General features: G+C 37.5%; 1 protein-coding gene across 1 annotated transcript; it reads right to left on the bottom strand.

The window, feature by feature from the left end:
• Positions 1-2,999: 2,999 nt before the first annotated feature.
• SERPINB2 (serpin family B member 2) lies at positions 3,000-14,835 on the bottom strand (the record flags this gene model as incomplete). The annotated part of the gene is given in 9 exon segments (XM_081098043.1): positions 3,000-3,404; positions 3,734-3,898; positions 4,501-4,643; positions 6,581-6,698; positions 7,213-7,341; positions 8,538-8,654; positions 10,419-10,595; positions 14,770-14,781; positions 14,785-14,835. Coding segments are annotated over 9 exon segments (1,317 nt in total).
• Positions 14,836-15,100: the final 265 nt, after the last annotated feature.

Raw genomic sequence — 15,100 nt, 5'->3', positions numbered from 1 at the left:
TCTTTTTATATTTGACTAGAGGCCTGATGCACAAAATTCGTGCAGAGGTAGGGTCCCTAGGCCTGGCCAGGGGTCAGGGATGATCAGGTTCCCAGCCTCCCTGCCTCCTCCTTCCCTTGCTCCCTCAGTGCCCTGCCACAGCTGGTCACCTGCCATGTTCCACCCTCCCCCGGTAGTCAGCACACATCATAGTGAGCGGTCAAACTCCTGGTCTCCCGATCAAACTCCCAAGGGGACAATTTGCATATTAGCCTTTTATTATAGAGGATGTTTAGACAACATAAATTCATTTGGTGAAAGAAAGAAAGAAAGAAAGAAAGAAAGAAAGAAAGAAAGAAAGAAAGAAAGAAAGAAAAGAAGCTGAAGAACTCCAGGTGAATCAATGTTATTCTAATAGGAGTCCAGAAAAAGAAAGTAGGTAGAGTGAGGCAGAGACAATTGAGGGACTTATTCAGTTTGTGTTGCTGTAACAGAATAATATTGACTGGAAGGCTTGAACAAGAGTGTTTCTGACTGTTCTGGAGCCTGAAGATCAGAATGCTGGCATGAGTGAGTTCTTGGTTTAGGGCTATCTTCTTGGTTCACAGATGGTTGTCTCCTCTCTGTGTCCTCACCTGGTGGAGAAAGGAAGCTCTGTTCCCTTCATCTCCTTATAAGGGCACTAATTACATCATGAGGACTTCACCCTCACGACCTAACCTAATCCTAACTCCCAAATGCCCTACCACTAAATACCATTATATTGAGAATTAGAGTTTCAACATATGTATGGGGGTGGGGAGGACACAAACGTTCAGTTCATAGCAATGGCTGAGAGTTTCCCAGAACTGAAGCAAGATACAAGTTTCCAGATGGAATAAAGCTGCTGATGAAAAAGATTAATTTTTAAAACCCATTTTAAAAAGTACACAATGCAACAAAATTTCAAGAACATTACCAAAAACAAAAAGAAAATTACTAGAACTACAAGGAGTAAGGATGATCTTGACCTCAACTTTCCCATCAGCAGCTTTGGTGCCAGAAGATAATAAAATTATACCCTAAAGTGCTGAAAAGTGCTTTGAACTTAGAATTCTACACTCATACCCTAACTCAATAATGACAGTGCAATATGGCTATCTTTGGACTCAGAACAGTGTAGAAGGTTGATACTTATTGCCTTGCTGAATGAATTATGGAAGTACATAGACAAATGAATCTAAAAGTAAGAGAATGCACAAAGCAAGAACCTCTAATTTTCAAGAATGTCTTAGAGAAAATAAAACACAATTCAAGCCTTAAAAATTATTTGACTGAATAATTTTCTGAGATTCTGTTTGATCACCTGACAGTAAGTAAATAAAACCAGAGCTAGTTTATTACTTACAAAGATAATAATCATAATGACTAGTATTTTTAAATACTGTATGTGCCAAAAATTATTTTAATTGCTTGTTATGCATGATTTCATTTAAACATCATAGAAACCTTTTAAGAAAAGCATTATTTTCTATAGTTTACACTGAAAGAAAAGAAGCATAGCAAAGCACCATTCTTCATCCATGGTTAGACAACTCAAAAGTGTTAGAACTGGAATTTAGATGCATATAGTCAGTCTTGAGGCCGCCTATTTAGCCACCATGCTCCATGGGTCATCCACCCCTGCCTTCCTTCCATCACAGGGAGAGTGGAACCTGGGTTACATTTCCAACATCCAGCCACACTTCTGTAGCCAGACTCTCAAGCCAGTTCAGACCCTCCAAACTTTAGATGTCTTAGTTCCTAGGTCTTAAATTATGTTAAATTCTACCTCTGACCCACTTAAAAGCATTGAGTGCTATTTGGAACAAACATCCTTAAAAGAAGCTCTCCTGATGGGTGTGACTCAGTGGTTGAGCATCAGCCTATGAACCAGGAGGTCACAGTCCGATTCTCAGTCAGGAAATGAACCCAGGTTGCAGGCCCAATCCCTAATGTGGGGCAATCCCCAATGTGGGGCATGCAGGAGGCAGCAGATCAAATTTTCTCTCTCATCGTTGATGTTTCTATCTCTTCTGCCCTCTCCCTTCCTCTCTGAAATCAATAAAAATATTTTTAAAGAATGTCTCTTGTTTTTCCGCTTCTGCTCTGCCACCAGCCCATCTTAACTCCTTTGAACTCTCAGATCAATGACTGTGACCTTGATTCTATGTATGAACCACTGGATTTGGCATTTATTCCTGATGTTCTTGAGGTTTAAACACCAGTGTCCAAAGAATGCTAACTATTCCTCTGAATTGCTACACCCTTTGCTGCCTTGAAAAGGCAGCTCTAAACCATTTTTTCACACAACTCCATTCAATCCCAAGAGTGGGACTCTGTGTAAAAGGGGTGGCTATCTCTTTGGCTCCTTTATTCTGTCCTGAGAATCATACTATAACAGGTCTCATGATCCAAAGATCTAGTAAAATGACAACAAATGATTGTGTGGAAACATATTTATTGTGTATTTGTAATCTTACATCAGTTACAGTCACATCTATGTGATATATAATGTTACAAATGCACATAATATATACTCGCTTGTTGTTCAATGCTATCTTCTAGGTTTTTACATAGAAGGGGATGGAAAGATACCTACTCATCCTTCCTCATAAAAACAAATAAATGCACTTCCTTGGAAAGAAACATAACCGATCACCTGTTTTCTGTAACTGTATCAGCTACATTAGACAGTTAACAATAATAAAATTATATAAAATAATAAATAATACAATAAAACTTAATGCTATAAAATAAACAAAGAATAAGGGAGAACTAAATGCGACATCATCCCATTTTAGGAAACCAATTAATAGGGTTGCAATGTTATGTTTGACAGTTGTCTGGTTATTTCTGTATTTATATTTAGTGTGTAGTAGAAAATTGTTCAGAAACACAGAAATACATAGAAAAAGTCCCTACATTTTTGGTACTTATAACAATTCTGAGGCTTATACCTCATGCTACAGAATTCTGTTCAGAAACAGAAACTTCCAACTTTAGGGTGAGACGAATCTGCCAAAAAAGAGAATGGTCTTAGTTGTTTTGTGCATTATAAAGAAGAGGAAAGGATGATCGGCCACAAACTGTGGGCCTCCATGGCCAGTTCTCCCTGACATGATAGCCCCAGTTCCAGCAGTTGCTTCCGTGCCCTCCTCATTGACTTCCACAGTGGCTTGATGAAATACTTCAGACAGAAACAGTTCATCTCCTTCTGACATTCCTAAGAAATTGGCCTGGCCCTTGACGAAGGCATCATTCATGCCCATGCTTCTCAGAATGGGTTTGAGTTCATAGTGCTCTTCTAATTTGAACTGAGGGATGTACGCCTCAACATCATCTTCTGCCATTGAGTCTTTGCTGATCCAGTTGTTGAGATTGTCATAAGTTATTTCACCTTCCAGCTACAAATCCAAAAATTAAAAAAGAAAAACACAGTGAGTGCTTAGAAATGAAGGAAAACAACTTCTAAGTCTAATGTTAAAAATCAGTGACTTTAAGGTTACTACAATGTGGGTGATATAAAAGTTTAATAGATTGGTAAAGTGTTTGTAAGAAGGTAATAGGTATGACATAAAATGGATGAAAGTTGGAGACATGCCACACTTACTATCAACCAATTCACATATTCATGTGAAAAATTGCACACAATTTCCTAAGGTGTATACATGTTCAGCATAAAAAGCAAATTTAGTCCCAGGAATCTAAAACAACTAAAGTTGGAATGGCTTACCAACTCCAAGCCAGTAGACACATTAGCAATTTCATCTGGAAGCAACATGAACATGCTGACATCTCCAGCATATGGCAGTTCTAGAATCTGAACCTTTAGGTCTTCTATGTATCCAATGTTCAGTTTTTCATGCAAGTACATCATCTGTACAGATTTACGCTGAGTCTAAAGTGATTAAAGAGTAAAATATGAAAGTTAATTCTAATACGTCAAGAGACTTACAATTTAACATAAAAGAGAATGGGTTCTGCTTTAGTGTTTAAGAAATATACTTTTAAAAATCAACAAAATAAATTATTTGTATACAGTATTCTGATCTTACTACCTTTTTCAAGATTACACCCATTATGGATAATAATAATAATAATAATAATAATAATAAAACATTTGTTTAGTACCTATCATGGGCCAAGAACTCTGCTAAATCTCATTGAATCCTTAACAATAACCTTTGGAGTTCAATATTATTATCCAAGTTTTGCTGATTAGAAAATGGAATTCATGGAATATAAGTAAGTGGTAGAGCCTACATTTGAGTCTAGGAATTAAGTATAAAGCCCATGGTTTTTCATCATTACTCATACGACCTCATAAAATTACTGAGTGGTATTCAGTAGCTAGAACAAGTTAATCAACTATCCAATGTCCATAAGTTATAACTAGCACATCATGTAGTGACATTAACAAGTGGTCTTTATTTTTTATTTCTCTGTCTTGTCTAAGACCCTACAATACATGTTAGGAAAATCTGTCTTGTTGTCTCATACCGAGTTCACACGGAAAGGATAAAGCCCAGTTAATTTCTTCTGAAATGGAGTTTTCCATTTTCCTTTGAAGTAGACAGCATTCACCAGGACCATCCTTGTCTCTGAATCTACAGAACCTTCAGGTAACAAGTTTGAAATTTTACCTACAAAAAAATAAAATAAAGAAAAAAAAGATGTCTGTTTAGGTCTCATGATCAAAAACTGTGAAATTGCTATAATTTCTTGAATCTTTTGAGTTGCCATTTAACTCAGAAGACACATTTGGCAAACTCTACGGAGATGTTGATCTTTAAGCTCAAATTTTCCTCTCAATTTATTTAAAGCATAAGTAAAAATCAGAGCAAATTCCTCAGAAGGTTTTCAAAATTCAAGGGAAAATGAAGAAGTAATGCATTTAAAATTTAGAATTACTATCAAAATTGCAGTGGAGATGTTCACTTCCTTTCATATTGTTTTCTCAGTTTTACAGTTGCATAAAGTTATTTAATTCCATTGGAAATGAAAGATAGTCTCTTAAGGAAGATAATAGTGTCTTTCCACAATATGTCACATAGTGCTCCTGCTAGATCTGGTCTAGACAGTCTATGGGTTTGACCCATTGATTCACTCAAGACAATTTTTCTGGAAGTTTAGACTAGACCTATACAAGGAGTAATGCAGATTCATGAGCTGAGCAAGGAAAAAATGTCCTGGTAGGGCTGAGAGTATTATTGCAAGTGACAGTCAAAATCAGTTCTGAAAAATATGTGATAAATTCTGTAATAGAGCTAAATAATGCATAATACTATGACGAAAAAGAGAAGGAAGTAAAAGAGTGAGCCAGAGAAGGTTCTCAGAAATGAAAACATCTGAGCGTGATACCTTTTTTAAAAAAGTTCTTTAAGAAATAGCTCATTATAGTGAATACCTACTCTGCATTATTTAAACCACTAAATACATTATTTTATTTAATCCTCACAACTACTCTATTAGGTGAGTATTAGTGCCATTTTACACAAAAGAACACCATTGTGAGAGAGGTTAATAACCTCAAGACTACAGTCTTGGTAACCTAGTCAGGATTCTGTCTCCACTGTCCTCCCCCCTCCAGTCCTACTGACAGAAAAAGGACTAATAAAAACGTCACTGTCTTCTGACCAGCTTCAATATATCTGCTCAATATCTCCGCTCAATACATTCCCCAGGCAATTAAAATTCTTGGTTGCTATTGAAATCTACTAACGTTTTATTTAACTTTATGGTGCATGTGGCAAAACTAGTATTTGATCATAACAAATGAAACAGAAAATTCTCTCAAATTATTATAAAATTTGGTAAAACAATCAGCCCTGATTACTCCTTGGCATTTTGGCAATACAACTGATATTCATTTACAGCCATTTGGCACAATGCTTAAAGAGAAAACTTATGCTGTTCTCAAAAGGCATAACTTTCATGTGTCTTTAATTTTGCACTTCATTTTTACTTTCACTTCTTTAATCTTCACTTTTCCCATCTCCTTTGTGGCAACAGTTTGTCAGTGTTTTAGAACAGTGGTTTAAAAATCCAGAATGGAAATGGAGAAGTAATATTAATAGATCAACTACTTTCTGAGAGACAAAAATATTTTAAATTCTATAGCACTTAGTTCATGTTTTTTCCCTGTATTGGTAGCTAAGCAATCAAGACACACAATTATTGCTGGAAATGATGTTTTAACCTGAGAAGTTAAGAAAATCCTTTTTTCATTTTGTTTTTTTATTTGTTTGTTTGTTTTTTGTTTTTTTTTTTGTCCACAGTGGATGGAGTGTCACAATTATTTCAATCCTGCTGTTTTCTATATTTGAAAACATCTGCCATCTGTCATATTCTATTATAATGTAATATCAAAAATCCAATTATTTGAGTATTAAACATATGTCTTCTATTAGTAGCCCTCAATTACAACACTCACTAAGCCAAATATGAATAAGGTTGCATCAACCAAAGTAACTAGGGTTGAATGAATTTTAAGGGATTAAGGACTAAGTTCAGGGATGGTTTTAAAAAATAGATTTGATTTTCTAAGTGGAAAGAATAGAAAATATTTCCTTGGTTTTACCTTTGGTTTGAGTCTCAACCCAGAAATTAATCTTTTTTCTGGCTCCTTCTGCACACTCTAAAAAGTCAACTTCCTGGGGTTGTGTAGAGTAATATTTCTTAGAGAGTCGGATGTATTCCTTTAAAGCAGAAAAATACAGGAGGTTACATAGAATATATGCTAAACAAGCCTTTGTACAATTGTGAATTATGGGCTTCCTGTCAAGACTGGAGGACCTGCGGTTGGGGGGCAGTAGGGGTAGAGGTTGACTATGGGGAGATGCTGCTGACAAAGAAAATGGTGCAGATTATAAGCACTCAGTGGACCACCTTCCCCACACTCCAGTCCCAACACTACTTGCCCTCCCGCACTGTTCACATTATAGACAGCAAATACAAAGGAGGTGGACCTTGCAGACAGTGACTCTGGAAGTCAGCTGTGTTCCTCCTGACTTACCCTGCAAGTGGGACTTTTGCAGCAGGTAGAGAAGCACCCACAGGGGGAGCACAGGGACACTGCCAAGGCCTTAGGGAGCCTTAGGGAACCCTGTGCAATTCTGACTTTCCCTACAAGCATGAATCCTAGAGAACAGCTTTGAAAGTGACCTCACTGCAGGTTTAGGTCCCTGCATTTGAATAACAGGCTGTACTTACCTCCTTGAATTGCGCAGTCTTCTCTCCAAACAGCTTATTGGCACTTTCCAATATGTAACCCCCCTTGGTCTCATTGATAGCAGAGATGAGATCATGGAAGCCTGAATGGATTGCGTTTTCAGCTTGTACCTTGAACAGAAAGGAGAAATCCTCTTTATATAACATGGGACTGCTAAGTAAGATCTTTCTTAAGCAATGGTATTTTTTTATATAATAATAAAATATTGCATTAACATATACTTTTTTCTGGTACTTAAGAGGAATCTCTGAGAAAATACTTTTGATATGGATGTGGTGCAAAACATATAAGATAATGTTTTACTTGTTTCATTATTTTGCCCATAGATTGGATTTAACCTATGAAATAACCAACATCCTAGAAGAAAGTGAGGCTCCTTCTATAGTTTAGTAAACCTTAAGGTCTCTAAGGAATTTTTATATTAAAATTTTACTTTACAGATGTTAATTTACAAGAGATTATTTGATTTTGGGTTATGGGTTCACAATGCAATATTCAGTCATGTGTCATAGAACTGTACCTAAAGTTTGTAAACAGGATGATGGACATGGGACTCAGTCATAGCAGAAGACTTACAGGTGACTGACAGCTGTCTCCAGAGACTCGGCTGCATCTCTCTATATAGGCCCTCTCCACCACCTTTAGCCCTCAATTCCCTCTGTAACAGCCAGAAAACTATGGGAGATATTGCCACATAACCTTTCTCAGGAGTGTAATTATGGAAGTTGGTTACCAATAGGAACACATTTGTGTCTGTTCCTGGATAGCTGATAATTAACGAATGGAGTATTGAGAAAAGATCATACTACTTGAGATAGATGATAGATAGATAGATAGATAGATAGATAGATAGATAGATAGATAGATTAGATAGACAGATAGATATGGGGGATATATAAAGGTCATTGGCCTCTTATGAAGTCATTGAACCTGACCTTCTTCATTCCTCAACTATTTGTCACTCCTTATCCTTTCTCCTCTGGAAATCTGCATTCATGCTTGTGTATTCTAGGAGTCTCTCTACCATAGTTTTAGAATAAATTACACAAATCCAACTAGAGGCAGGGTGGTGTGACATAATTTAGAAAGAGTCTTGGCCTAGAAGTCAGGAAGTCTGCATTCTGCTCTAGCTCTGTCCTTTTTTAGCAGTGAGACCCTAGAATATTTACTTAAAGATTCTGAGTCTTTTTTTTCTGGAAGTGCAGGGATCTGTACTAAGTTCCTTCTCAGTTTAATGTCATGACTTTAAGACAAGAAGATTTTAGAAATGAAGTACAAAAGAAATATGAATGAATGAGTCATATACCTTCAAAATAGCATCAGGATAAGTGACCTGCATCTGCTGCATGAGCTGACAGCTGGTGTCTTTCTCTGGGGTCACTGGGGTCACTTCATGGACTCCAACACCGTTAAACTGAAGCACCTACAATTGGAATTAGAGGGAATGATTACATTACATGTTCCTGCTAAATTACTTAACTTTTAAACCATTGCCAACAGGTACCTCTTCGTGGCCCGATGTCTAGTTCCCTGTCATTGTGTATGGGATACAAACACAGATACCTTTTATATGTAAGATGTGTCAGTCAACCTAAATTTCCCTCACAGGAATCAGTATGATGTATTTTATACTAATCTATATACTACTCATTAGTCTCTAGGCTCAGAGAGCTTCAATGCCTTCATAAACACTGTCAAAGCCACCATTTTAAACACAGATAGGTCTTGTTCCCAAAGTTTGTGCTCCCTCCTCCAAGCCAAAGAGCTTCTCCTCTTGCTTTTAAGTAGGGAATTAACCAAATTTGCTTTTGAATTTTAAAACCCGTACATGCAGCAGAATTACCAAAAAAAAATGATTTAAAATCTTGGCATAGTCCCATGTGCTCAAGCACTTTCCAGGTACAGAGAAACTGTCTTGTGCCCAGAGCAACCCATAAGCTACTTTTCTTTTGGTATCAAAATCAATGGCTTTATTTTAACAACGTAGAGTGCTTTATGTAGCATATGCCTTAAAAACATATTGCTTCAGAGTGCTAGTGATTTCTTTACTTTTAAAAAATTAAGACCCTGATGTGTTCTAAAGTTGTGCAGTTTACTGTCTTTATTTTTTCAACACAAAGAAAATAAAGAGGAAGGAGGGTTGCAAAATGTTGCTGGCATCAGAGTTGAGCAAACTGAGTTTTGTTGTAAGTCTTGATGTTTAAACTGCCACCAACACAGGGAGTGCTGCAGCTATCCCTTTCCTCCTGCGAGGACATTGGCCAACACTCTCACTCTTCAAACAAGGTCCATTCTAAATGGGTCACCGTGTACTTGGGAAGGATATATACACACTCAGGTGCCATTCTCACGGGAAATCCCAAGGTAGCCAGTGGCATTTTGGTGTGACTGAAAGCACAATATATGCCTGTGAGAAACCAGAGCATTCAATGTTAATGTTCATGTACATGTGCGTGCAAAAGAATTTTAATTATAGGATGACCTCGTCTGGGTCACTGACCTAGGAGATAATAGGATCATGTGAATTTTCAATGTGTTGAATTCATCCCATAGGAATATTGCAATGTGCAGTTGAAGTAGTCCATTGTATTTTTAAGGCCCAAGCCTCAGTAAAAGGGTCCCCTGACTGAGCTTTGTCCATTCACTCAGGAAGGAAACCAGCTGCCGGACACCCTTTCCATCTTGATTTTGAAGACTGACCATCAGGCCAGGCCGCATTTTGCTGACATGATCTCACGGGGTTGATAACCTGGCTGAGTCAACATTGCTCTCCTTGTATCTCCAAGAGTGTGGTGACCACGGCTCTGGGACACTCTTTTCTTTTTTGTGACACTCTCTTAAAACTATTCAGAGTAATTAATTCCATTAATAAGCAACAAACACAAAAAAGATATAAAGAATGAAAAACACTTTCAAACATTAGAATATTATAATGCAAGATGTTGTCAGTATTCATCCTTGCAGCCCTGCAATATAAGAAACTCCTATATGCCTTCTGCTATCTACAGTCAATGATTCATGATTTGCCTATTGTGTAGATTTGAATCTAAGGAACTAATGTTGTAATAGCAGGTGATGATTGCTGACCTTGAGATTGCCAAGGTATCTCAAGCCCACACTCAGAGCAATTCTACAATTTGGTTCAGGAATCATTCAGTCCGTATTTAGAGTTTCAACAGAAACTTACCTTTGCCATCTGGTCTGCAGTGTTGCCTTTGGCACCCAGGTAGACCATGACCATGGTGGATGAGATGCTCCATGGAGAGAAGAAGAGATTCTGGGTGGTGCTTGTATTTGCCAGATGCTTAAAGAAATTGATGGCAAAAATTGTGTTTGCCACATAAAGGTCTTCCATTGTTTCAATCTAGAATGAAAGTGAGGAAGAAAACACAGCTCTAAAAGATGAGACAACATTTTGGGTGATGTCATTAGAGGTGTAGTACAGGCTGTACCCTGCACATGGTAGGGGCTTCCTCCCTGTTCTGTCTTCATGGAACAATAAGAAGTAGAGCAGGGATACCATTAGGGTTATGTGACCCATTCAGCCATATGGGCCCCAATCTTGGTGCAAAACTGTGCTTTTACCATCTTGAAATTCTCAGTAATTTTAAACAAGGGGCTCTACATTTCCCTTTTACATTGGATTCTGCAAATTTTGCAGCCAATCCTGAGTTGTAGTAAACAGTCTTATGATGAGTAGTAACACTTCATATAATAATGATAATAACAATAATAACAATAAATAGCATTTACTGCGTCTTACTATATAAGAGAGTCTGTTCTAAATATTTTACCTGTACTAACCACTTTGTACTTACTGAAACCCTATAAGGAAACCCTAATTCCTCTTTTACAGAGGAAGAAACTACTGCACAGAGAAGATAAGAAAAGTAACCAATGTCACTTGACTAGGAATTGAAGTCAGGTGGGTGACCTCCAGGGTCATGCTCTCAACCTCTATGATACACCTGCAAATAAACACCACACACACAGGAAAATTCACACATATTCAAACATATGCCACCTGCACACATATTCATGTTGTCCCCCATTGAGATGGCAAATCTTCTTTGAAATATCCTACTTGTTGAAGTGGCTTAGACTCATTGTTTGAGGATTGGAGCTTTCATAGTACTACTCATATCTGCTCCCCTACACACACACACACACACACACACACACACACACACCTATCACAGCCTTGCTACAAAGAACTTCCAATGGTGAGTTCATTATTGGGAGTGCTGGGAAGGCTCCTTTCCTCTCCTGCCACATGCTAACAAAGAAGTCAATGCCATACAAACTGTGCGACCTTATACAAGTTAGTTAACCTCTCTGAGCATCAGGATGGAACCTATACTTTCAATGAAGGTAGCACTGTAAGAATGATCCTGGATATCTCATAAACACACACACACACACACACACACACACACACACACACACACACACCAGATCAACCATCTGAAGAAAATGACAGACACACCTTCCATGACCAAAGCCTTCCCATGCAACCAAATGCTTGGACACGCCCAGATGTGTGGGAGTATCTGTGGGTACTGGCCAATGATCATCTTTCTGGCTGCATGTTATGCTTTTGTAATGGCTTATAACACACCCTACAATTACCAAAATATATGTGTATCAAACAACATGGACACTCATCATTCCACAGGAAACCGTCTTGTGGAAGTGGTTTCCCAGAGCTGGGGAGGAGCTGGGAGGCCCCCAAGATGAGGCATGCCCTGCAGCTCTTGCCTAAGCTCACTCAGCAGGGCTTCCCAACCTGGGCCAGCACTCGCTTCTCTGCCTAATCCATGTCTTATGTGAACACTTGGGTCATGAATATTTCTTTTTAAGAAAGTAATTGCACTTTGTATCAACATTTCTCATTTGAAACACCACCTGAATGTGTGTTATCAAGACAAACTAGTAAATTAAGTAAAGCTTGTCTCTGAAACTCCCTCACCTCTTCTTCTCATTTTATCTTCACAGGATCTCTATGAGGCAGATACTATGATCTTCATTGAGAGTATAGGTTCCATCCTGATGCTCAGAGAGGTTAACTAACTTGTATAAGGTCACACAGTGTGTATGTAATTGTGCAGGGATTTAAGCCTAGGTCTGCTTCAGAACCCACTCTATCCAATGTCCCACACTGCCTCGCCTGCTGCTGTTCAACTTCACTCTACAGTGTAAGAGTTTAGGCAAGTTTGTCACTTGAGAAATGCTAGAAAGAGGAAATAAGAAGAGGAAGTTTGCAAGTCTGTAATGCTCCTAGAAGGCTTTTTAAGTAAAAAGTAAAGTCATTATATTTTTTTCTCTTGCTTCATCACGGACATTAGATTAACTTGAGTGGCTCAGAAATGTGTTTCCTCTTCCGTTTTCCAATTTTAAAGTGTCTTTATAATCTTATTGGGTAGTTTTTTTTGTAAAATATCTCAATATTTTGGAAATGAACTGAGAATTAATAAACAAAATATTTCTTTAACCCATGTGAAAAGAAAAACAGATAAGTGATCAGAACCAGAAAAGTAAATGTAGGTTTCTCTTGCAGCTAATTCTTTATAATAACCTGCATAGTCGGTCTCCTGGACACTAAGAAAATTTAAGTGTCAAGAGAAACTATCAGAGTGGGCTGTTAATGCCAAGTTAAGATTTCAGGTGGAAAAAAGGAGATAATGACAAAATTAAATTATCCCAATGCATTTACCTCTTTTAAAAAGAGTTGAAATTTTATTGGTAAAATAAGGTACAATTAACTGGATTTAACATTAAAAAATATATGTCTATATTGCAGCTACCAAACTGAGTTGTTTGTTTAATTTGCATAATTTTGTCCCCAGAAAAGCATAGTAATTCCTGTTATACAGATGAAAATATGAAGATGTAGATTGCACAGCTGGCCAGTTTCGAAGCCTCAACTAATTCTCAGCCTTCTGATTGCAAGATGAGGGCTTTTCCTACATGAGACTTGAGAAGCTTATAGTTTTAGAAATCTCTGAAGGCATACATATACAGTGTCCAGTGACCCTGAGACAAGTCCACTGCCTAAGACAGTGGTTCTCAACCTTGGCTGCACATGAGAATCACCTGGGAATCTTTTTAAAATCCTGACTTCTGGGCCTCATCCTCCGGAAATTCTGTTTCTTTGTTATGGAGTGGGGCCACAACATTAGTAACAAAGAAACAGAATTTCCGGAGGATGAGGCCCAGAAATCAGGATTTTAAAAAGATTCCCAGGTGATTCTAATGCGCAGGCAAGGTTGAGAACCACTGCTCTAAGACAATGTAAATTAAAGTCACAAAGTGACATCAAATAACACCATCGCCCAGAACAGGTAGCACCTGTTGTGAATTTCTTAAGAGTAAGTCATACAACTTCATTAGCTCCTAAGTGTTATGCTTGTAATTCATGTTTAATATTATCCTTGAAAAGAATGATGGAAAGCATATGTGGGGCGGGGCTCCATGACGTTTGTGGCAGTTCCTGCTACACAAGTTGACAAATGTGCCACTGAAACTTGGCACAGGTCATGAAGAAGTCGGGAGGTGCCCCACTACCACAGTCCCTCTTCATGTTGGCACTGGATGGTAGATTTGAACTTTCTGTGGCATTTAAAACAATTTTTGTGACTACACAATGCAAATAGTTTGAAGCTGACCACAAAAATCCACAAGAACAAAGAAAATAATAATTCCAAGGAAATTTCCTGTTCAAAACGACCAAATTTCCCCCTCTTTTAAAAAGAGTTGAAATTTTACTGGTAAAATAAACACACACAAACAAAATAAAAAACAGTTTCTGGTATTTGATGACTTTCATAGTAGATAATTGCCTATTTGTGGAGTACTAAATTATTTATTGCACTATTACTTCAGTCAATTCAACAACAAGTTTGGCAGATTTTTCCCTTTCCCTAAATTGACCAAATATTGAACTAAATTCAATACATATATTCTGGTAGTGAACTGACCCAACTCAGAAAGCTACTAATTTCTGATTATTTTAGATGAAAACTCAGTCATCTTTTAATTTTCTAAATAGGTATGTACAATTGATAAATTACTTTCAATTGCTGAAATGAATGTTTTAATTACCTCAACTATTCTTATTAAATTCAGTGTCAAAACACTAGCTAGTAAAGAATATACATATTCTAGCCTGCTCGACAAAATTAACATCACAACTTTAATGTACATTTTAGTTTGCTTACTGTTACATAGGCATTTGTGGCTTCCGAGATTCAAGATCAAGACACACACACACACACACACACACACACACACTATTGTAGCCATGCTACAAAAGAGCTTCTGATGTTGAGTTCATTATTGGGAGTGCTGAACAGCTATAAATTTATTTCAAATCTTGCACTAAAATATTTTCAGTTAAACAACTAAACAAGAAAGCACCACTAAATTTTTACTCAGCCTCTAAAAACATCCCACGTTTTAAATTTCATTATATTAGTAAGACCAAGATGAGGGAAGAGAAACAATGAAACCAGAGTTCATAGAGATAGTCATGGAAATACCTTGCTATTCTCTCAGGTGCTGGCTGACAGGAAACGGTCCTCCAAGAGTTGTTTGAGTTCAGACATGGTGATGACTGGTTTTATAAAGCATGGCCCCTCCCACAGAGCAATTTTTTTCTCTCTCTCTTTCTAATCTGTATCCTTTTGAGTGATTCAACATTTTACCAGAAAGAGCTTGTTTGCTAAGGTATCACTTCAGAAATTTGTTGGGAGGATGACGTCACTCAGAGACTTATGAATTTGGCAATATCTACACATGCCTGTTAACATTAGCTAAAGCCTGTCAGCCTCAGTTTATAGGGTCTTTCTCTATACCTTCATTGAACAATAG

This window comes from Myotis nattereri (genome assembly GCF_964212035.1).
Source record: "Myotis nattereri genome assembly, chromosome: 8".
Lineage (NCBI taxonomy): Eukaryota > Metazoa > Chordata > Mammalia > Chiroptera > Vespertilionidae > Myotis > Myotis nattereri.
This window is presented reverse-complemented; position numbering and strand designations above follow the sequence as displayed.